This window comes from Danio rerio, chromosome 1 (genome assembly GCF_049306965.1).
Source record: "Danio rerio strain Tuebingen ecotype United States chromosome 1, GRCz12tu, whole genome shotgun sequence".
NCBI classification, from domain to species: Eukaryota; Metazoa; Chordata; class Actinopteri; order Cypriniformes; family Danionidae; genus Danio; species Danio rerio.
The window spans coordinates 12,696,548-12,722,853 of NC_133176.1; the positions used below are offsets into that span (position 1 = coordinate 12,696,548).

A 26,306-nucleotide genomic window follows, 5' to 3' on the forward strand; every position below is an offset into this window, starting at 1 on the left:
TGTTGACTGTAGACAGCATTAGCATTTAAAAATTTCTTAAATTAGCATATCATCTAACACAACTGCCACATTTAGCACTTCAACATTTATTAAACAATCATTGAAATGTTATGAAAGGTACGTTAAGACATATAAAATTAGCTAATAAATGTTATTAGCCTTCAACACATCATTGACATTCAATAACAAACATCGGCCATTTCGCAATCTCCAGATTTTCTACAATATCCTAAAATGCACACTTTGAAAGAAAATTACTAATGAATCACTAAATAATTTGACGCACAATTGTATACGTATTAAAAATCATGCCAAAAAATGTATTTTTAATGAAACTATTTGCATGCATGATGCAAATATGTGATATATTCAAAACAATAAAACAATTAAAGATATAAAATGTTTTTTGTTTGTTTGTTTTTAAACAGAGGCAGTTTTTTTATTATATTATTATTAATATAATTCAATTTAATTAATTAAATAATATTGTTTAAGTGTATAATTTAATTATTATTATTCATTCATTTATTTTCTTTTTGGTTTAGTCCCTTTATTAATCTGGGGTAGTCACAGCGGAATAAACCGCCAACTTATCCAGCATATGTTTTATGCAATGGATGCCCTTCCAGCTGCAACCCATCACTGGGAAACACCCATACACTCTCATCCACACACATAGACAGCGTGCAGCTCATCGGCAGCTGCTGCACAGATCAATCTATCTCTGTCTATTCTATCTAGTTACCCATCTATCTATAAATACACCTTTTTTTCACTTTTCATCTGTACCAAGGCCCGCGGCAACTTCTTCCTATGCTGTTTCCTTAACCTGCAAGCCTTTATTTTTACAAATTATATAGATCCTAAAGAACTGTATGGTTCTTACGCTCTGAGGAGTGTGATTCATGTCTTTTCAGGTGCACTCGGTCAGAAGACAATTGCCTGTGATATCATGTCATTTTGCTTATGATTGTCAGGATGATGTAGGCCTATAGTTATAATAATATTTATACAATATAGTTATAATGGTATTTATACATGATCAAACTAGTGTGCAACTTAAGCAAAACAAATACTTAAATTGTATTAAATTTGGTTTTGTAGTTCAGGCACAATTAAATATATGTTGCCGTTTATAAATCATTTAAGTTCATTTGATTGAACATATAATAAAAATGGATATTATCGATGGAGTTATTAGGTAAAATTGCTCCGTTTTACTGTCATTTAATGTTTTTGGTCATTATCAAAGCACTGGCATTTTAATTGAGCGTGAGCAGCGCAGCAAAATTAGACCCAGCGCCATAACTATTATGGCACTGCTGTTTCAGCGACGCTCACGCCTCGCACTGACGCGCTCCTTCTGGGTGCAGTATGAAGGCTCTAATCTGTTAACATGGACACCGAAAAAAAAAATGCACTGCTCATGCTCTGCTCACACTTGCGGTGTGAAACAGGCTTTATACAACAGCCTGTTGGGCTACGATAACAACCGATTATAAATTTAATGGTATTTTATCTTCTACATGTAATATGCTAAAATAAGTACAAAATATTGTGGCACATTGTATCATGACATCATATTTGGGTGAAAATCATCCAAAATGCTGGTGGTGACTGGCAACAAAAACTGTCAAAAAAGTGAGTCAGTCATGAAGGATTGTGAGTGAATGATGCCTGATTTTTTTGGGTGAAATATTTCTGATCTTACTTGTGATGACCAGGTTGGTGTGTGCTTGGATTTCTCCTGCTGTGTTTTCAGCAAAGCATTGGAATATTCCGGCATCGTCTGGTTGGATTCTCCGCACTTGAAGAACCATTGAGGAGGTGGTGAGCTTGTATCGAGAGTTGTTGAGTGTGGAGAGCGGGATGGCATCTTTGAACCACTCCAGCTTCGGTGTGGGAACCCCTGAATAATACATTAGGCATGACAAGGTTATTCAGCAGCTATCATAGATCTTAAATAAACATACACTATTACTGTATATTTAATGTATTTATCCTGTGATGGCAAAGCTGTCATTTTCAGCATAATTTCTCCAAGTTTAAATATCACATGATACTATGAAAATCATTCTAATATGCTGAAAATTATGCATTATTATTATCAATGTTTAAAACAGTTGTGCTGCTTAAAACTTTTGTGGATAATCCATTACTAGGACATGTAAAACAAAACATGATTAGTTTATTCACCAAAGACATATTAAATAAATTGATCAAAAGTGTCAGAACAAATGTTTCAGAAAAAGGATTTCAGCTACATTATTTAGTTAGAAAAATAAATTACAAAATGAGTTTTAATAAAAAAAAACTGTAGTTTTAAAATATAACTGGGGACCAACAATCAGGGGTACATTTCCAAAAAACCATCCTTAGCCAACTAAGGTCGTAAGGTCGTTGTTACAAACAAAGTTTGTTGATTTAGCGTTTCCCAAAACCATCATTGCAACAAACATTCGCAAACTGCGTTGCAAACTTGGATGTTTGCAACTATACCTCTGGAGCTGTAGTTAGAGCATAGTTTCTGGTTGTGTTCTATTCTAAGTTGTCCCCCCTATTGCTTCAAACCTTTCGAACATTCCAACATTCATACTTGGATTGATAAAAAAAAACCTTAAAGTCATCTCTATTAGGTGTAATTTGCTTTTAAGGTATTTTTTACAGTTGAGTTTTAGCAATCTTCATATTGGCAATTGTGTTCCCTTTGCAGTACACTTTGAAAACATTTATGCCTTTTTGAACACAGTCGTGGCGACCTATTATTTAACAGCAGAATTTACGTTTCGTCTCCAAAGCTTGTGTAAATAAAAATATATAGCACATGTTAATGTTTTTTTTTAACAGTAGATTATTTATTAATAAATGTATCTGTACTGTATTAAAGTTGTTAATCCACTTCGTTAAGAGCGTTATTATGGTCGTTTTACGCTATAACTAAAGTGGTTTAAACGATGGATCTGCAACAAAGAAACTACGGTTTTGGGATACACTCATCACTACATCGTTCTTTTTTTCAAATGATGCATCATACTATGATAGTTCAGCCGCGAGTTATGTTATTGTTTATGAAATGCACCTCAGCATGTTAAATCCATTTACTTACACTGTAAAACCCAAAAAGTTAAGGTAACTCAAACCATTTGAGAAAACCAATTGCAACAAACCATTTAAGTTCAAAAACGAATCCTAATGAGTACTGTGAACTTACTCCATTTTAGTAAACGAAGCAATTAGAGCAGAGTAAACCCCCCCAAAAATGAAGAAAACTCAAACTAATTGAGTACTGCAAAACCCAATAAGTTAAGGCAACTCCAACCATTTGAGAAAACTGATTTTCAACCTTTTGAGTTCAAAAAACTAATCTATATTACTGTGAACTTACTCCATTTAGGATGAAGTACTGAGGTATTTAATCAACTCATTACCTTCTACACTGAGTTCAAAACTCTTTTCAAGTGAGTAGAATGAACTTTCAGTCAATTTTGAGCTAACTACACTCATTTCATTTGATAAAGTTAACTGTTGGGTTTTACAGTGAGGATCATTGTTGATAATCTTGTTTCTTCATCTAACACACTTATATCAATTGTAAGTCACTTTGGACAGTCATTAATAGTATTAATAGTCATTATTAGTAGTAATATCATTATTAATAGTCATTATTATTATGCTAAAGATATTTGATAATAATATGTAGATTATAAAGTTTTTGTTGGTTTGTATATATTTAAAAAACTTTTTTTTTTTACTTTTTTTAAACATTTCAATGAACATCATCGATTTGTACTGTAACTGAAATCTTGTAACATATTTTTCAGTCACTTTTGATTAATTTAATATGTTGTAGTTTTGATTAAATGTATATAATATAATATAATATAATATAATATAATATAATATAATATAATATAATATAATATAATATAATATAATACAATATAATATAATATAACATAACATAACAACATAACATAACATAACATAACATAATATAATATAATATAATATAATATAATATAATATAATATAATATAATATAATATAATATAATTTTATATAATATATTATAATATAATATAATATAATATAATATAATATAATATAATATAATATAATATAATATAATATAATATAATTTTATATAATATAATATATTAATATAATATACAAACACATCCAGGGTATAGTTTAGCATTGTAATCAAGTCCAATCTGAACATGCAAGCATAGGCACATTCCTGGAATGCGTATGCATAAATCCATCTCGGAATATAAGCAGCTAGCCCAAATTCTTACAGTGCAGATTTACACGAATGCCACATGACATTTGGTAGAAGAGAAAATTATTACCAAAGCAGCCACACACCCACACGGAGAGCTTGATTTATCACAAAGTTAACGTTTTCATCAATAAACCTTCATCAGGGCACACTTTGCTTTAATTAATGAAAATTTAATCTAATAAATTGGCTTTGATTGATTAAACTTCCAATAAAATTTTGACATGCTTCACCGCTAAAAAAAAAGAGAGCACGAGAGAGGGAGATCAAGAAAAAAGCGCGAGTGAGAAATCAAGAAGAGAGTGCAGAAATGAATAAAACGCCAATTATGCGTATTAGCAATAATTGTAAATTAAGTTGGTCTAAAGCAACTCATGATCCGCTCATCATGGCATGCAAATGAAAGAGTATATCATGGATAAATCCTACAGCTCGACAATTTAAAAGGTCAAATATAGCAGAGGAGTCTCTGCGTTGAGAGTCGTGTCACACCCACAGGGATGCAAGACAAGGATGTTAAAATAAGCCTGTCAAAAACAAGCTCGCTGTAATTAAATTTCTGACAGTTTATGACAAAGTGCACGCAAACTCAGCTTCACACCCTTGCGAGAGTGCAAAAGGAACGAGTCGAGATTCACGGCAAGTGTAAATTGCAAGAGGTACAATCTCTGCCACATGAAAAGGAAAAGTCTCAGTACTTTCAAAAAAGTTTGGCGAAGGAGAAACTGTCCAGATTTCTGTTCAATAAAGGAGGAAAAATATTACGAAAGAAAGAAGGGGAGAAGAAAGAAGCGTTTGAGGTCTCTCTTTACGAATTTCTCTTGTTAGAAGCCATGAAAAGTGTAACTTTTAGACACTTGGCACTTTGTTGCTGAAATGTAGGTCAGATTTGCGCAGCTTGTTAAAAGGATTTTCAACTCCTCCGTTGCCCTGTGAGCCAATGATATACCTAATGTCTTTTAACTAGATCCTAACGTAGTATGAAAAGTGACACCAATTAGCGGCTAATGCCATTAGCGCCTCGTTCGCCTTTTCTAATGTACTTGACCTCTTATTCCAGATCACTCATTTAGTCGATTAAATAAAGTTGAATTCAAATAAGGCCACGTTGAGAAAATGAGCAGAGGTTGATGTGGTGCTTGGCGGAAAGGTCAAGTTTGTGAGGCGACAAACGGCTTTGATGATGGCAAGTCTTGCTGTCGACTCAGCACAAAAACTCAAAGACATCTTGTAGCAAATAGCGACTTAAAAGCAAACTGGGACACGCTAAATATGAGCATGCTAACATTACACTTCTGAAAGGTGCTGTATGTAAATTTTTGACTCTTCTAATGCATAAAAATACCATTATATGTTTGCAGATATTTAAGAATGCTTAGTGAACATTCTTGTTTACAATGCTAAAGTTAGATGTTCTGCTTTGAAACTGTGCGTCACGTGCCAGAACATCTGTCTTCGTTTTTTTTTTTTTTTTTAACCAACCCACTGCCACAGCAAATTATATTTCAGCATCCCGGGTTGCCTTGTTGGAAAACTGGTTGGAAAAATTCATTCAGTCTTTCAGAAAGGCTCTCAAAGCATGTGCTCGAGACCGAAATGCGAACTCTGGTGGACAGTAGCAGACTCGGAAATGAGATGCAAATTCAGAGTTTCATGTGAGGTTATTAATTAACAAATAATAGAAATATTACAAACGTAAACATGAGTTGAGAAGGTACCACTGTCACACCGTGTCCTAACTACACGCTACGTGACGAGAATTGCAGTGAAAAGTAGTGAGGCTGTTTGCAGCAGATGAAACATGACAGAACTTTAAATACAGCCATTCAGAAGCACAGAATATGCACTCACTCACAAAATGATAAGGTTTATAATCTAATGAATACATATTAAGAATTATTTAACATTTAACATGATTAAGTGTACAGTACGTGCTGAATCACTGATATGTGTTGGTTTTGATTCACAGTTCTAAAGTTCAATTTTAAAAGATTTATTTTATTTTTAGGATCTGAGGTGAACTATATGCTGCTGCTTTTAGTGGTATGGCAATAAATGTCATGTGAAATGGCATTCAAACTCACATTATTAGCATTTAACATTAAATAAAGCACATGAGGTGTACCTGAGGTGATCATAGTCAGTTGCAAGAAATAGAGGCCGATTCTAATATAGCAATTCGAGAGGTTGTTTAGAACGAAAACTCCTTTTATTATAGAAAATATATCCCTCTATAGCATGCCGTTGCTCACATAAACACTATTTAAATCAGCCTTAATGCACGATCATCATACTCACTCCTGTTTGTTCTCAATCTGGCAACTTTGACTTCCATGTGTTTTCAACCAGGAATGTAATACCTAGTTCAACCACTGGGTGTCAAACTTGGATATTGCACCTTTAAAGATGCAATTGTCAGATACATTATGTTTCTAAAAGGTATATTTGCTTACAATATCAGATTTTTTCTTGATTATTGTGGCCTAAAAGAATGTTAATGAAATATAAATAACAGTTAGAAAGTTCAGTTTTACTATTTTAAAACCATTTTGCTAATGTCCAGATCTGGCAAGAGCAATTTTAGCATAGCTTAGATTAGCATATATCGTTGAATCGTATTAGACAATAAGCATGTCGCACAAAAAAAAAAAAAGAAAAAAAAGGGAGAAAGACAAAAATTTACATCTTTTTCCTATTTAAAGCCTGACCCATCTTGAATATTATTGCGCCTACAGCAACCATGGTACAGCAGCAAAGTTCCTTGATTATTACGCCCGACTGAAAGTATTCATAGCCATATCAACAATATAACCATATTTAACTTTTAATTGTACACAACGTAACTACAAAATAGTCAAGCTTTAACTAGGAAAAATATTGAAACTTTTTATTGAATTTTGAATGAGATGCTAATGGTCTAATCTGATTCAATGATCTATGCTAAGCTAAGCTAAAACTGCTTCCATCAGACTCTGAGATCAGATGAATGGCTTTAAAAAGTTATAAGATAATCCTATTTCCAAAAAGTGAACCCTTAAACAAAATTATGTAAACAAGTTGAATCCCAACATTGCATATTTAAATCAGGCAGTGCACATACAGTATGTGTGTAGATTGCAAAATTTGCATTAGGCTCACTTAAACGAGCTATGTGAAATAAACTTTGGCCTTGAGGATTATAGTTTCCTGGAGGAAAATTGTTAATACAATATAAGAGTTTGTAGGACATGTATAATATGACTCTTAAGTGGTCAAACACAGAGGTGCTACACATGTGGCGTGTCTATTCTAGGGGGTGGGGTTGTGGGCGGGGCTTACCTTTGGCATGACACTGAAGTTCCACATTTTTTTCAACTTCCACAATCATATACCTCTTTGGTTTTGATGTGAAGTGTGGAGACTCTGTTCATACAAAAACACAAGTGAAAAACTTGTAAGTGCAAATAAGATATAAACATATCTTTAGAAAATAAGGGGTAAAATGAGAAAGTCCTATCACTGGAATGTTGGTAAAAGCTGAGTGGTTGCTAGGGTACTGCTAGTTGCTATTTCTTTGAGTGGTTGCTAGGGTAGATTATTGTATTGTTGCTAGCGTATTGTTAGGTGGTTTCTCATGTGTTTTAGGTGGTTGATGGGGTATATTTAGGAAGTTAACTTGATACTATTTGTGGTTGCAACCAGGGGTGACACTAAGTGGAGGGGTAAGTTAGGACGATTGTAAGGGCCCATGCACTTTTGGGAGTCCCCAGAGGTTATTAGTATTATAAGTTCTAGCAAGCGGGCTAACCTCAAATATTCTTTCCCATGGTTTTAAATTGCAACATTGGTTGCAACATTGAGACTTTAGCTCTAAGAAATCCATACTGTGAATTCCCTTTATTTTTCATTTATTTATTTATTTTTTGTTTGTATTTATTTAAATTTATTTATTTATATGTATTTACTATGAATAACTTGAAATTTTACTATGAAATAAGTTAATTGACTAATCCAAATCACCACCATGGACATGCTCCTAGTAAGAAGTTATCTCTTTAGAGCAATCAATATCTGTTTATTAGCTACTACAGCAGGGGAATTCTCGAGATATATCTGAGCTCAAACTCCTCACTCGCCTTGCAAATGGGAGGGAGCCCCAGGCTCAAGGATTTTATGAGCTCAGGGCTCTCTTCCGGGACAGCATGCCAAACAAGCTTTATAATCAATCATCAGCTAAACTCTTGAATAACATTTTTGTATATCATGATTCAGTTTTTACAATCTTAACTCAAAATACATTTTATTTATCAAATAGCACTGATCAAATCAAAACTGATTTGCATTCAATGTGTGTGTGATGATCTTTTCAGCACAAACAATATATAATTGCCACAAAAGTATCAAATAATTTGTGTTTTTTTTTTTTACATTTAAAAAAAAAACTGTATGTACAGTATATCAGAACCTCCGCATTACATAAACATCAGATGTACCATCATGTGGTCGAATAATATATGTTTCATGTAGTTTTTAGATGGTTGATTAGATGTTTTTGGTATTTGCTAAGTCTTTGCTAGGGCCACACAGAATCTGTGAATTTTTTTAGCAATTTCTGCGCAAAATTTTATAGTTAATCTGCGGATTTATGTGGAATATTTTGGCAGTATATCGTAATTAAAAATGTAATACACAAAACAAAAATAATACCTTTTAACTAGTTATTTAATGTTTACAAGACAAATCCAATTAGATCCACTAAAACATTGGTAAACAAAGCAAGTCTCTTATGTAATATATGTAACACATCTCCTAAAAGACAGAAAGAAGTACTTTACAAACTCTATTGTAAATAAATCAAATCAACATTTTCACATTAGTCAGTAATGTTACTGGAATTAATTAAAAAACTGAATAAATTTCAATTTACACACATTTAAACAAGTAAATAAATACACTCAATGATGGAATAAAAATCTGCGGAAATCTGTGGATTTCTGCACGTGCTGATTCCGTGTGGGCCGAGTCATACTGTAGCTACAAACAGTAATGCTTGAATATTCTTTGTATTTGATTTAAGTCTTTCCAAGGTGGTTGCTAAGGTGCGTTGGGAAGTTTCTAGGGTATCACTAGGTGGTCGCTTAGATGTTCTGTGCCGCTTTTTATGTACTTGGATTTATATTTTTCACCAATTAACATCAATACGATTGTGTTCTCGAGGGAAAACAGGGAGACATTCAAGATGTGCTTTTTGATGTCACGATGAAAGATTGAAATGTATGGATGTAAACTTTTACTAAACAGCATAAAAAAGCAAGAAGTCAGACCAAAAGTAGCAGTAATTTGTGCCATGCTTAGCTTATTATAACAGTAACAAATGTTATATACACTTACTGGCCAATTTATTAGGTACACCTTACTAATACCGGGTTGGACCCCCCGAACTGCCTTAATCCTTCGTGGCATAGATACAACAATCTACCGGAGAGATTTTGGTCCATTTTGACATGATAGCAACACGCAGTTGCTGCAGATTTGTCGGCTGCACATCCATGATGAGAATCTCCCATTCCACTGCATCCCAAAGGTGTTCTATTAGATTGGGATCAAATAGAACACATAGATCTAATGACTGTAGAGGCCATTTGAGTACAGTGAAGTCTTTGTTATGAGAACTTCAGGGAACTTCAAAGTCACTTTAATCACCCTTTTCCCCCATTCTAATGCTCGGTTTGAACTGCAGCAGATCTTCTTAACCATGTCTACGTGCCTAAATGTATTGAGTTGCTGCCATGTGATTGGCTATTAAAAATTTGTGTAAAAGAGCAGTTGGACAGGTGTACCTAATAAAGTGGCCGGTAAGTGTATATACTTTATGCACATAGGCAAAAGAAAACTCTTTCATCGATACCACTTTTATTTTCGAGTTTCATGACAGGAAGAGCAAGACTCCTGTTACTTTTTCTCACACACCATGCTTTTTTCCCTCTTCTCGCCTTGTCTAACTCACTCCAAATGAAAAGAGACAAAGAACCTGCTAAGCGTGATGCTGATAACAGCTTTTCACTTACCAAAGAATACTGCGAAAAAAAGGAGGGGGTTAAACAAATAACAACAACAACAACAAAACGAACAGCATAACAATGTTACTTTGTTTCTAATTCGCACCCATCTTTTATTCTTGCTTTGCTCTCCTCCTTTTCGCTCTTTCTCACCAAATCAGCACTTATTCAGTCTCATTGTACGTTTATGCAGATGAGGATATACATATTCAGATTGGCGCCTGGATCGGATTCAACGGCAGAAACAATAAATACCTCCTCCGTCTCAACCTCTTTTCCACTGCTGGCTGCTCTGACATGTTCACTTTATCTTTCTATAAAAGTCTCTCTGAGCCTCCAACAGCCCCAATTTATTCATCACTCCATTGGCTGCCTCATGCATATGCATGCCCCCCCTTTCGCCCAATCATGTAAGGCGCACACCTGTCAGATAAGCTCATTGAACGAATATTCGTTGCTGTTTCTAATAAGAGTGTGAGTTGAGGTATAAATATTCATAGCTCATCTTTTGCTGAAACAGATCTCAGGGCAGAGAGTAATATTTGTGTTTGGGGATCAAAGAGGTTGGGGATGTTTAAGCCCGATGACCTTCTAAAACACTGGAAACTGAGATTTATTATGCTGGGATCAATAATTAATGATGTGACAAGGAATGCTAGGAGAAAAATTTTTCAACGTGTAGATAAAAGTTTATAAGGAGCATGAGAGTTAGCTAATATTTAACTACAAGTGTTAAACAATAGTTTTTTAATATTTATAACACAGTTGGTTTTCACACTAAAGATTGGATTTTAAAGGCAGATCATGTCATTTTTACCACTAGAGGGCAGTTGTTCACAACAAACAAAGGCGAAGTTTGATGACTCAATAACTGAAGGTGCTTTTTACACCTAGACATTTGCTTCAGAACCAGGCACGATTGGCCCCTTAGAGCGGTTCTATTAGGCACATCCACTTTAGGGCATCCGCTGCGTAAAACATGTGCTGGATAAGTTGGAGGTTTATTCCACTGTGGTGACCCCAGTTTAATAAAGGGACTAAGCTGAAAAGAAAATGAATGAATGAATATATATATATATATATATATATATATATATATATATATATATATATATATACAGTATATATATATATATATATATATATATATATACACACACACACACACACACACACACGCGCGCGCACACACACACACACACACACACACACACACACACACACACACACACACACACACACACACACACACACACACACACACACACACACACACACACAATTTCCACAGAAATTGACAGTGTGTGAGGTCAGAGTAGCTTATTTCTCAGAATTCAAAAAGTTTTCGAAACATTTGGAATAATCTAAGTACAAAAGTCAGAAATATATATAACACTGTTCTAGTAGTTTTTTAGATATATTACTAAAAAATTCTTACACATAAAGACTGTTCTTCCATTACTGAAAATTACTTGAAACCTTCTATAGTATTTGTTTATGTTCCTATATGGAAGTCGTTGATTGCAGGTTTCCATGTGGTTTCTATGTTATGATGTGACAAGTAATGCTATGAAAACAATTGTCAGTGTGCGAATAAAGTTTATATTAATTATGTTAAGCGAATATTTAACTAGATATCAATTTTTCAGGGTTTAAAACATGCACTAACTGAAGATTGCATTTTAAAGCCACAGCATGCAGTTTTCATCACAAGAGGGTGCATATTCAAAACAAACAAAGGCATAGTTTGATGACTCCATGGCTGAGTCTGGAATCATGAGAGTGGAACAAAACAAGGGTCGGAAAACAGGGCAAGACTAAACAATAAAATGCTTTGTAGTGTCACAATAAACAAGACTCAGCAATGTGTGTGAGGTATGTGTATAGTCTATAAAATAAGTTTTCATGAGCCACAGCTGTGTGCAAGTAATCAGGGGTAATTAGGAACTGGTGTGTGAGTGAGGTGCCTGATGGGAAATGTAGTTTGGTGGCAGAATTGTAGTTTGGGTGATAGATGTTTTCCAGTGATCTGCAAGGGCTAGATTGCTGGCTATCATGACAATATGACACTGCTCTATTATTTTTTGGATTTATTAATGAAAATGTCTTACACATAAGGATTGTACTTTTAAAACTAAAAATTCAACAAAAACATTGACTTCCATAGTATTCCATAGTGTTTTTGTTCCTACTACGGAAGTCCATGGTTACAGGTGTTTAACTTTATTAAAAAATATTTTATTTAGAGTTCAACAGAGAAAAAATAAAGGTTTGCAACCACTTGAAGGTGAGTAAATAGTAAATAAGTTTCATTTATGGGTGAACTATGCCTTTAACTTCTGCTGTCACATATGATGTAGGCGTCCCGTTGATTAAAATGTGATCAAGACAGGTCCGATCGTGATTTTGGAATTCAATGTATTTCTGAATTCAAACTGACACTTTCCACACCCTCAGAAAGATTTCTTAATCAAACCTATCCATCAGTCGCTCCGTTGGAGCTTTCTCCACAGTGGAACAGCTTTAGTAAATCAGTTTGAGCTACTGGGCAATGTCACTTGATCCAGTTAATATTCATGAGCAAAGAGGTGAGATATTCCCTTTTGTGCATGCTGTTTTGATGATGCATGTGTGACGCCAGCAAATTTTAGTGTCATTCTCAGATTATTTAGTGCACTTACATTATTTTGGTATGGTCAGCATAAGCATGTCATTAAGTATAGCTTAATATCTAAAGGAAATGTGAAATAATTGAGCTTACAGTCTTATTTCTAAAAGCATCTCCATCTGACAATATTTTTGCACTCTATGAATGATAACTTTAATGATTAACGATTTGTAAGACTCACAATTCTGAAAAAAATCCTATTTTTTATTCAGTGACAAAAACGAACTTACTTTAAATCTTCATTTGCAATTAAGCAAATTGTAATGGTTAATGATTAATTTGTGAGATGTTAAAGAGATAGTAACCCCCACCCCCTTCCCCGAAAAAAAAAAAATGTACTCACTATTTATTCACCTTCATCTTTTTAGTTTCTTTCTTCTATTGAACACTACTGAAGATATTTTGAAGAAAGCTGAACACCTGTAACCATTGACTTCCATAGTAGAAAAAACAAATACTATAGAAGTCAATGGTTACAGGCTTCTAACATTCTTCAAATTCTTTTCTTTTGTGTTTAACAGAATAAACTATTAAAGATTTCAAACAAGTACAGGGTAAGTTGCAGAATTTCCATATTTTGGTAAACTACTTCATTTTTTGGAGAAATTACCTTCCCAAAGCAAACACTAAGGAAGTCATTGGTTACAGGTTTCCAACATTTTTCAAAATCTCTTCTTTTGTGTTTAACACAATAAAGAAACCAAAAAAGTTTCAAACAAGTAAAGGGTGAGTAAATTACAGAATAAAGTTTTTGGGGTGAAATTACCTTTCAAACACAAGTACTATGGAAATCAATGGTTACAGGTTTCTAACATTTTTCAAAATATCTTTTTTTGGTGTTTAACAAAAAAAAAAAAAAAGAAAGAAACTAATGAATGTTTTAAATATTTTAAGTAAAGGTTGAGTAAATTCACAATTGAATTTTTTTAATGAACTGTATCCCTCTAACTGACAAATCTAATAATAAAAAAGTCTGAACTCATGACTCAAAAAGGTCACAGTTACCTTATGTTACCCATAATTGTTGTATTCAGTGGCAAAAACACTTTCATAATATCTGTATCAGCATCAACACCAATGGACAATGAATGTATTGTTATAGTTGTGTGTGTGTGCGTGTGTGTGTGTGTGTGTGTGTGTGTGTGTGTTGTTGCCAATTTGGCTTATCTACAGTAATTGATACATAAGCTTGGAAAACAGGACAGGAGCTGTACTTGACTGGAAATAGCTGCCCAGAGGCATTATCTAAATGTCACCAAGTGCCAAAAAAATAACAAACTTTTTACTATACAAGAGAAAAATTGAGCTGACTATGGTATTTAATCCAAGGATATGCTTGGAATCAAATCCATCTGAAACCAAAAAAAAAACTTCTCTTTAGGGCATTCTAGCTAAATGATATTTAAAATTCTGTCAGAACTTGCATGCAGCACAGGAAGAACAATACTGGTCATCTTACCCAGAACAGAGAGGTATGCTTTGGCTTCTGTGCTCTTTTGACTGCTGTTTCTGAGCGTGGCCTCGCACACGTACAGACCGCCGTCTGCTGAAGTGGGGTTACTGATGACCAGCCTGCGACCGAACGAGTCCACTCCTGCTGTTAGTCTCACCCCATTACGCTTCCAGAACACCTGCAGCCTGTCAAGAGATCTGCTCCACACAAACACACACACAAACACTGCACATTAACCGCCATACTGACATTAATACTCATGCCAAGAACTATAACGAGCACAGCAATTAGCTATCTGTTAAATAAGCAAGAAAAAAATACAATATATGGTGAATAAAGTGTGTGGGCAGCTCTAATCTCATAGAAGTCTAATTTTAATGTATGAAAGAACAAAAATAAATGTCAGAAAAAATACTGTCACATATTATTAGGGGGCAAGCACTATATGTTTATAGGTACCTATTATATCCATTAGTGTTCTTCTGTTATAGCAGCTCTATTAAGTCTATAGCGGCTCATATAATATGTTGTGCAATTGATTAACCATGTCAGTTTTAATTACTCTAGTGCCACCAACTGTCTAAATCAGCTTTTTTTTGTTTCTCAAATAAAGAGCAAATTAATTTTGAAAAGTTGACATTAGGTTATTTCCAGAACACTTAAAAATTGTTACATCTCAATACATCTGTTGCTATATTTCTGTAAAGCTATGACATCTCGACACCAAATTGTCGGTGCGTTCCAAATGAGAAATATTGTGAAGGCAGTGTTGTCAGATATGGCTGACTTTTTTTCAGCCCAAAAGCTGTCAAAAACCTACCTAAGCGCACAAAAAAATGCCCAAAAAATTAGATTAACATTTTATTTGAAGGTGCGGTATGTAAGTTTGACACTCCGAGGTTGAACTATTGCATTCCAGGATCAAAACAAACGCAAGCACATATTGCCAGATTGACGACCATCAGCAACTATCGAGCCTAAAGGCGGTTCCAAATAAAAGCAACGGCACGCGATAGAAGGAATATTTTCCATATTAAAAGGAGTCAACATCTGAAATTTATATTTTAGAAACGGCTTTTATTTATCAGGTAAACAACAGAATGCACTGATTTAGGGTACACCTCATGTGCGTTATTCAGTAAGCTGGGAAAAAAAAAAGACAGCGTTCCGGCACGTAACGCCCATTTTCAAAGCAGAATATCTGACTTCAGCATTGTTTTTCAGATAAACAAGTTTGTTCACTTGGCATGTTTCTTAAATATCTGCAAACATATTATGGTGTTTTTATGTTTTACAAGAGTATTAATATACAAAAAAAAAAAAAACGTACATACAGAACCTTTCATTTTAATTTATTTAAATTGGAATTAACCATTACTTTAACTGTCAGAATTTTAACCATACAGCAACCAACACCAGCATGCACAGAACCACGACATAACCGGATCACATCGAAGTACCAGCACCCACACGTGCACTTAATGCTGTGTAGATCGCACTACCTACCTTATTAGAGTATTTTTTACTTTCGAAATGGGGTATAAATTCCTCCCATTTGGTGTTTTAAATTATCTTGAACATTATTAGGTGCTGCTTGTCAATCAGACTATGCTTCTGTTTGTTCTTGCTGTCAATTGCGGAAAGAAAATGATAGAAAAAAGTGTCATGGTAAACGCTGTGTGTGCTGCAGGCGCTCTGTGATGCGCATGCACACAAATGGGAGTCAGACTTTGATACATCTTTCCTTCACCTCCTTTTGTGGGTGGGCCTATGTGGTTTGCGCTATGCACTGGTACCTGCTAACTCAATGGAGAAGCACACAGTTGTTTTGTCAAATAAGTTTCATATAAAATTTACGTTTCAAAACTGCTCAAATTTTGTCAACCTGCCAATGCCACTTTTTACCTGCAAAATCAAATCCAAAACCTCCAAATCTGGCAACACTGTCTGAAGGGCACCTTGGAGGCAAAACAAACATGGCTGCCATATTGAAGTGTTGTTCCAAATTGAAGTGTTAAAACTGGCCACTTAAAAATGGCCTTTCAGAATGAAGGATTTTGAATTATACAACTAATGGACACTTTAGGCCTCCATGATCTTTTGCTTTTGGAAAGTTGTTTGGTGTTGCACACTGCGTTCCATTTGGAAGGGCTCATCCCTATGGTTCGGGTCAGTATGCTTTGATAATAGTGGCACCTACTGGTCAATATGAGACTAGCGCCATCTATCGGTTAAACGTAATAAGCAATTATATTATTGCTTATTCCACAGGTGTCAAAGCCAGTTCCTGGAGGGCGGCAACCTTGCACAGTTTAGTTCCAACCCTGCTTCAACACACTTACCTGTGGGTTTCAAACAAGCCTGAAGGACTCAATAAGTTTGATCAGGTGTGTTTAATTAGGGTTGGAACTAAACTGCAGAGCTCCAGGAACTGGCTTTGACACCTGTGGCTTATTGTACTATTGGGCTACCTATATATGCCTAAAGACTCAATGCACATAGTGCTTAAGCCCGTTATTGCTGCTTGCAGCTATATACAACTAAATCACTTGATTTTTTTGTCAAATGCCATAGTAATTGTGACATAACTAAATAATAAAGGCTAATTTAAAAAAAAAATGTATATTTAAAGGGATAGTTGACACAAAAAGGAATATTCTGTCATCATTTATTCACCCTTCATTTATTTAAAACCTATTTGAGTGTCTTCCTTTGTTGAACACAAAAGAAGATGTTTTGAAAGATGCTGGTTGCTGGGACCAAATGACTTCTAAAGTACTTTACTTTCCTAGTATGGAAGTCGACTGGTCTTATCCAGCATTCTTCAAAATATCTTCTTTTGTGTTCAACAGAAGAAAGAAACCCATTAAGGTTTGAAACCACCCTTTAAATTACATGCTAATCCGGCTTTACATTGTACAGTATGTCAGCACACATTTTATAAATATGTACCAAACTGATCAAATCTAAACATTAACAAATGCATAACAGAGTCAAAGCCATCATGTTTTATCAGCAAGAAAAGGGAAATAACAGACTAACAGGCTAACAATTCTGACTAATGCAAATGACGTCACCAGTGTGACAGATAACAAAAGCAAGATAACAATGACAAACATCTCAGAAATGACTGAGGAGCCCTGTTTTTACCGGACCCCTGCCAGTGAGTCACAGCCATCGGGACGACCCACCTTGCATTAGCGACGCACTCAAGAGTGGCTTCACTCGCCCCCACAACCACTGATGTGTTCTTAGGTGCAATCACTATCACTGGGGCAACCAATTCAGCCGGGGCAATAACGTCTGCTATGAAGAGAGACAGGGAAAAGAACGGTTAAAAAAAATGAGACAGAGAGAGAGAGAGACGGCTGATTATTGGCACAATCAATCAGGTTAATAGACTGAGCATCATGGGGGAGATAAGGTTTTGTGATGAGGTGCTAAGATTTTTTTTTTCCGCTTGTCTTGCTTTCTTCTTTTTCTTCTCTCCTTCAATCATTGCGTTCTTTAAAAAAAACCCATAATACATGCAGACGAAAGTCAAATGACTATCTTCGGTTGACAGATGATGGAGAAGGGAAAGAAAGAGCTGGAGATGGAGGAAGATAGGTGAGTGGCGAAAATGACATGTGATTGCATCTTTTAAAGGAATAGTTCAGCCAAAAAAATGAAAATTATGTCATTTACTTCTCCTTGTGTCATTGCGTGCAATTACACCGAATGAGAAATGGAGCTTACAATCGGAGGAAAAAAAGATGGAAAGGCACTATAAAAGTTTCATAAGAGATGCACATGACTCTTGCAAGGCATTTTATGAAATGTTTCTATACCATTCTATTATGGTGCGTTTATGTGAGAAATCATTACTTCTGATTTATAAATGAATCTGCCTTTTTGAGCGAATCAATTGATCCCTTTTTTCAAAGACGCTCCCATTCAGAGTATTTAACTATAATAATTCAGTGAATAAGTAGATTTCCCAGAGATGGGTTGCGGCTGGAAGGGCATCCACTGTGTAAAAAACAAAACATGCTGGATAAGTTGGCGGTTCATTCCACTGTGGCGACCCCAGATCAATAAAGGGACTAAGCCGAAAAGAAAATGAATGAATGATTAAGGAGATTACACAATATTAACAATTATTGCATGATTTAACATGACATTTTAATTCATATCATTATTTTAGATCTATATTATATTATATTATATTATATTATAATATATTATATTATATTATGTTTTATTATATTATATTATATTATATTATATTATATTATATTATATTATATTATATTATATCCATATTATTCTACAATTCATACCCTAATTTATGGTGCATTGGCACATTATTTTGATGGTCCAGTTGAGTATTAGTAGACTGTCTGCTTAATATCTGTTACTTAATATACTGCTCCTTCAACAGACATTTGACTGACTATAAGAAACTTTGCAAGTATGTCAACTTACACTAACCCTAATCCCAACCCTAACAGTCTACTTATAATCGAATGAGAATTAGTTGACATGTAACTTAAATTCAACAAAATGGACCATTAAAATAAAGTGTGACTCAATAATTCAGACATTTGATTTAAAAACTGACTAAATAAAAATACTAATATTCTATATCTATATTTTTCCATATTATTCTACAGCTCATCCTCTAATTGCAGTGCTACAGTGGTACGGTGAAGTTCGTTTCGGTTCGGTATGCTTTTATGACCGCTTCTACAAAAGGTACCTAAAAGCGAACCATACCATACCACTTTTTGGGTACCCTTTGCAAAGGGTACCTAGCACAGCAAAAGGGTACCAAAAGGTGAAGCTAGACGCGCAACTGAACGCTATTTTACAGCAATACTTAACTCGCTCGTGAACAAGCTAGAATGAAGACAAAAGAACCGCCATGTTTTAAATACACAGCCAAGACATTACACCATAATAATATATACATATAATAACAAGCTATGGTCGACCCGAGCTTAAACAAACCTTTCGTCATCTTGATGAACAGCCACAAAGCCAGGAAGAAAAGCAACATCTGCCTTGTGCACTGTAATTGATTACAAGGCCATCTAAAGTGTGAGCAGTTTAACTTTCTCGTTTGCGCTTGCTGCTCGTCTATTTGAAATAACAAACTTCTTGAGCTGATGATAATAACCTGCACGTGATTATTGAAGTGCTTCTGACATTTGATCCTTTCAGAAACAAACAAACGCGAGACTGATGTGAGAAAAAACAAAGGAGAAGCCGGAACAACAAAAGAGCAAATGATTCTTTCAGCAACCTAAAACATGAACAAACTGCCATGTTTAACTATTATCATCACCTTCTGGACTATTATGATTTTGGATTGACGGATTTACTTTCTTACAAGAGGTTACTGGTGAAAATTAAAGATACAGATGAGAGGTTTGCACTGAATGTGGGTTATATGTTGAGTTTCATTTCTGAACTCAAATAAGGACTAAATGTATGCTGTGAGTAGTTTTCCTGTAATTGGTAACATATCGGAGACTGTAAGGGCTGATCATGTTTATATACGTTGCATTTATTTATTTATTTTATAAAATGCAGTTGTAGGCTATTTTGCATCACTGATCTGCAGTTATAATCAAATCATGTTCATATAACGTTATACACAAGTATTTATGTGTATAAAGCATCCGTTTTGTGAAAAGTCATTCTCATATGGTGTGAACCATTCGCACAGCTTTACTTGACATTTTCTGGAGTAAGAATGTAGTAGACTGAAACTTTATGTCTTACACCACGCCCAACAAAAGGGTACCATTGGTACCCTTTTAGCAGTGGAAATGCAAGCCTGATTAAGATGACTAGTACCGACCCGTACCGTACTGTACCACTCAGTGGAAACGGGCCATAAATTACAAAATGATTCAACTCATTGAATCAATTTAGAGTTTTGTATTTAAAAACAGGCTAAATAAAAAATATATATACTATTTTATATATATTTATCCATATTATTCTACAGCTCATACTCTAATTACTGGCATTATTTACAAAATTTGAGATTTCTGATTAAATAATAAGCAAAAAAAAAAAGTCAGATATTTTCTGTTAATCAGTTTATCTAATTTGCAAAATGATTCAACTCAGGGACTCAGTATTTCAGACTTTCGATTAAAAACAGACTAAATAAAATACATTTTTGTTACGTATGCAGACACTTTTCCTGGCTTTTAAAACTTGTAATATCCGTAGCTTGTACTGTAAGTCATGCATTTTTCTTTTATGATACTTTTATACATTTTAAATATAAAATAGAAAATGATATGAGTAAATAACAGCATTTTCCATTTATAAGAATGATTCCTTTAAGCACTGACGAGAACGGTGAACATGCACCTCAGATGAAAACCAGTCTACCATGACAAATAAACTGGCACACAGATGCAAACACACACACGTACACGCACACTCACACACACACACACACGCTTTGATCTGATCTTTGATCAGTGACTGGAAAGGTGTAATGCTTTCTCACATCCTCCAAACCCTGAGCATGACAGATGCTCTAACTTTTGTAATATCAGTAGGAATGTATGTAATTTATGCATTCATCTCACTGTATCTCATCATTCAAAAAGATGACAAACAAAGCACAAAAAAAAAAAAAACTAGCGAAGCAGAGCAAAAATGAAATACAAAAGACTGGAGCGAGCGAATTGGAATTGGACAGGAAAAGTCAATAAGAAAAGGAAGAAGATATATAGCAGTACTCTTTCTGAGACATCTAAACACGGTGTTATTTCAGAACTGTAGATGTACACTCACTGGCCACTTTATTAGGCATAACTGCAGTTAAAACACATTTTTAATCAGCCTATCACATGGCAGCTACTCAATGCATTTAGGCATGTGGACATAGTCAAGACGATCTGCTGCAGTTCAAAGCGAGCATCAGAATGGGGAAGAAATGTAATTTGAGTGACTTTGAACATGGCATGATTGCAGGTATCAGACGGTCTGAGTATTTCAGAAACTGCTGATCTACTAGGATTTTCACGCATAACCATCTCTAGGGTTTACAGAGAATGCTCAGAAAAAAAAGAAAATATCCAGTGAGCGGCAGTCCTGTGGGCGCAAATGCCTTGTTGATGGAGAATGACCAAACTGGTTCAAGCTGATAGAAAGGCAGCAGTAACTCAAATAAGAACTCATTACAACCAAGGTATGCAGAAGAGCATCGCTGAATGTGCAACATGTCAAACCTTGAGGCAGATGGGCTATAGCAGCAGAAGACCACACCAGGTGCCACTCCTGTCAGCTAAGAACAGAAAATTGAGGCTACAATTTGCACAGGCCCACCAAAATTGTACAATAGAAGATTGGAAAAACAATGCCGTGTCTGATGAGTCTCAATTTCTGCTGCGACATTCAGATGGTAGGGTCAGAATTTGGCATCAACAACATGAAAGCAAGAATCCATTCTGCCTTGCATAAATGATTCAGGCTGGTGGCAGTGGTGTAATGTGGGTGGTGTGTTGGAGATATTTTCTTGGCACACTTTGGGCCCATTAGTACCAATTGAGCATCATGTCATCGCCACAGCCTACCTAAATATTGTTGCTAACCAGGTCCATCCCTTTATGACCACAGTATACTCATCTTCTGATGGCTACTTCCAGCAGGATAATGCACCATGTCATAAAGTGTGAATCATTTCAGGTTTCTTGAACATGGCAATGAGTTCACTGTTCTCAAAGGGCCTCCAAGGTAACCAGAGCTCAATCCAATAGAGCACCTTTGGAATGTGGTGGAATGGGAGATTCGCGTCATGAATGTGCAGCCAACAAATCTTTAGCAAATGCGTGTTTCTAACATATCAATATAGACCAAAATCTCAAAAAAATATTTCCAGTATCTTGTTGAATCTATGTCACAAAGGATTAAAGCAGTTCTGAAGGCAAAAGTGGGTCCAACTCGGTACTAGCAATGTGTACCTAATAAAGTGGCCAGTAAGTGTATAACTAAACTATGGGTCCTTAGCTTTCTGCCTTGTTTCTAGGCATGGCACCTGATTTGCATACAGTAGTTTGACACATTCTAAATCAGTACCAATTACATTGTGCAAAACCTGGATGATTGTAGGGCTAACAGTTCCCAATTTTGCACTACTGATGTTCACAGATTATTAGTAGACAGTGTGATTTACATGTTCCATGTTGGACCTGGAACAAAAACAATTAGTTTAACTAAGCAGCAGACTGTGAATTATAGGAGGACTTAATTCTGGCTAATATGACATGACAATGATTTACATGTTATGGCTGATAAGCTATGAAATAGTAACAAAGTTGACAAAAATTACCAAAACATGTCATATAAAATATGAAAATTAAATACCACAGTACGTGTACATAAAGCGTGTCTTTTGGATGTTAATGACTATAAGTGTGCACAATAAAATATGTTTCATTTTGGGTGCATTTATCAAAGTAAAAATAATTAAAATAGATTAAATATAATAAGTATGGTCTTATTTTATTGTTATTATTATTATTATTAGTATTAATATTATTAATAATAATAATGATGATGATGATGATGATGATGATGATGATGATGATTATGTATTAAATATAATATACTAAATAAATGAATAAATAAATGTATTAATTGATTAATCAATTAGTAAATAAATTAATTAATTTAAACTAAATCTTTGTTTTAATATCATATATTCCTGTTTAGTTGAATCCTTTATCTACTTCACGTTATTAAACATGCATTATATATTCATTTAAATTAATTGTATTGCCGTACTTAAATCACAGGCTGTTTGTTTATTTAAAATATGCATTTAAATAATTGCAAATAAATAAATATTAAGTGAACTTTTTTGAATAAAGACTTTACCTAGGCCTGTGTTCAATTAATGTAAACATTTGAACCAGAACCAACTGCACTCATCTAAATCTCAGTGTGCGAATTGTGATATCAAATTGGACGGCAAACAATTAACATAAATACATTAACTATGATCCAACAGAAGTAAGAATCTCGCTCCAGCTCCCATCACTCAGCGCTGCCGTCAGATTAATTCAGTGAGTCTATCCATCCATTCTCATAGCGCGCTTGAGGAAGTGCTGATTATAGCTGCGTGTTATTTTTCAGAGCGAGCTCAGAAGTACAGTACAGCCCGAAGAACGGCGCCAATGAAAAGGAGGATTTGCGCTAAGGGGAAAAGACAGAGTCTGGCGCTTCTGAGTTAATGCTGCTGTCAGATGCTCCAAAGCTCTGGAATAGCCCTCGTGAAAATGTTCAGACACACGGTCCAAATTTAAATCTAGATCAAAAACTTTTTAGTTAAGCTTTCAGATAATACGTCTTGTGACAGCAATACTGATGGTGACATATTATGTCCATTTTTAGAAGATGTCCAATAAATCTCTGGTGTCTGGTAAGTTTTAGCCTGAAATTCTCCATGGATCGCTTACTATTGCTTGTCAAATTTGCCCCATTTGAGTAAGCAACTTTGTGTATGTCCCTTTAAATGCAAAGAAGGTGCTGCTTTCTAGAAATCAATGGACAAACCTTTTTTTCCCACCATATGGTTTAATAAATAAATAAATAAATAAAAACACATGGTTTAATTAAAAATAAATAAAACATTCAAAAAGTGTAAATAAATTGCAGATTGGTATTTCATAAAAAGCAACCCAGGTTCATTATGAATACGTTCCCTTATATAGATTTCAGCGAAACGCCAAATATGTCCCAGGAGGTATGCTTTTTGCAGTTTTTGTTTTCGCGAATTCAACAGAGGCCACTGTGTATGCTTTTTCAATCTCAAATTTCTCTCGCAAATGCCATTCATGCCTGCACTTCTTGCGTAAATCCACCAGAGGCCGCTGTGTACAATTTTACAGATCTTAAATTTCTCTTGCGAGTGCCATTCATACCTGCTCTTCTTGCGTAAATCCACGAGAGGCCGCTGTATACAATTTTTCAGATGTCAAATTTCTCTTGTGAGTGGCATTCCCGCCTGCTCTTCTCGCATAAATTCACCAGAGGCCGCTGTGTACGCTGTTTCAGATCTCAAATTTCTCTTGCGAGTGCTATTCATGCCTGCTCTTCTCACGTAAATCCACCAGAGGCCACTGTGTATGCTTTTTCGGATCTCAAATTTCTTCGCTAGTGCCATTCACGCCTGTTCTTCTCGTGTTAATCCACCAGAGGCCGCTGTGTACGCTGTGTACGCTTTTTCAGATCTTTTTCAATTTACTCTTGTCAGTGCCATTCGTGAGTGCCATCCTCTCATGTAAATCCACCAGAGGCTGCTGTGTACGCTTTTTCAGATCTCAAATTTCTCTTGTGAGTGCCATTCGTGCCTGCTCTTCTTGCGTAAATTGACCAGAGGCAGCTGTGTACATATTTGCAGATGTCAAATTTCTCTCGCGAATGCCATTCTTGCCTGCTCTTCTCGCGTAAATCCACCAGATACGGCAGTGTACTCTTTTTCAGATCTCAAATTTCTCTTGTGAGTGCCATTTGTGAGTGCCATCCTCTCGCGTTAATCCACCAGATGCCGCTTTGTACGCTTTTTCATATCTCAAATTTCTCTTGCGAGTGCCTTTTGTGCCTGCTCTTTTTGCGTAAATCCACCAGATGCCACTGTTTACGCTTTTTCAGATTTTAAATTTCTCTCACGAGTGCCATTCCCACCTGCTCTTCTCGCGTAAATCCAAAAGAGGTCGCTGTCTACGCTTTTTCAATCTCAAATTTCTCTCGCGAGTGCCATTCGTGCCTGCTCTTATCGCATAAATCCACCAGAGGTCTCTGTCGACTGACTGACTGACCGACTGATCAACTGACCAACCGATTCCTCCACCCACAGCATCATACCGCCTCATAGGATTCTTTTTAAAGACAAAATCCAGCTAAACGTAGCTCTGGCTACATAATTCCCGCTCTCCAGAAATGTATAGGGATGTACCTAATCACAAAGAGCTTGTGTTGCAAAAAAGTTATTAAAAAGGTTTTTACTATGTCAAGAATAAATATATTCGTTAGCAAAATAAACGAATAAACAAATTTTGATTTCGGAACAACTTTAAAGCTTGCCTAATAATATATTGAGCAGGGACGGGGTTTAATTTTTGCTCATCTTCTCATCTTTCACTTGCAGACACTAAAAATTGAAGGGGTGTGGCTATGCATATTTCACCCAAGCCGTCAAACTAATGTCATCCGAGCAGGACTGCTATTCCAGTATGGAAGGAAATTGTTCGATTTTGCTTAAAGATTTTTGGTAACATTTTCGTTCACTTTAATTCACGATATTAACAATTGATTAACTAACACTACTAGCTTAATAACAACTAATTAGCTGTTTATTAATAGTAAGCTACAGTAGAAGTTGGCTTTAGGTTTTGGGTAGGACAAGGGATGCAGACAAAGAACATAATGAACAGTTAATATCCTAATAGGCAGGACATAAGCCAGCAGTTAATACCATATATTGTGACTTAAACTAAAGTGTTCCCTTTTTTAGTGGATTAACTGTTCACCTTAAAATTAGCCATGCAGACTTTAATATGTATCATTTAGAGGAAAGATAAACAGAAAATACCACACTTAACACTTTTTCCCTCAGAGATTCATTCATATACAAACTCCAATTGTGTTTCTATTCATTTGGCATCTCAACCTATTTAAAATCGTCACATGTTAGAATTGATTTCTAACCAGCTCATGTTTTATCATTACATCCCTAGTCTAATGAAAAGCGCTATACAAATAAAACCAAACTGAACTGAATTGCAGTCAGGACTCTGTCTGACATGCTGTTGACATGCTGTCCTCTTTCACAGGTCTTTTCACCAGACAGAG

The 26,306-nt window shown here is 35.2% G+C and overlaps 1 protein-coding gene across 17 annotated transcripts in view; it reads right to left on the bottom strand.

Annotated features, from left to right (window-relative positions):
* Window positions 1–26,306, bottom strand: part of sdk1b (sidekick cell adhesion molecule 1b) — a 452,496-nt gene that overhangs the window by 148,339 nt on the left and 277,851 nt on the right. For 12 of the 17 annotated variants that reach the window (XM_073949377.1, XM_073949383.1, XM_073949375.1 and 9 more), the window contains 4 exons: window positions 17,633–17,747; window positions 14,448–14,638; window positions 7,601–7,684; window positions 1,712–1,909 (listed from right to left, as the gene is read on the bottom strand). In XM_073949377.1, coding sequence (XP_073805478.1) covers window positions 1,712–1,909; window positions 7,601–7,684; window positions 14,448–14,638; window positions 17,633–17,747 — 588 coding nt within the window. The remainder of the gene's footprint in view (window positions 1–1,711; window positions 1,910–7,600; window positions 7,685–14,447; window positions 14,639–17,632; window positions 17,748–26,306) is intronic. The other 5 variants (XM_073949379.1, XM_073949384.1, XM_073949381.1 and 2 more) reach the window with 1 other exon arrangement.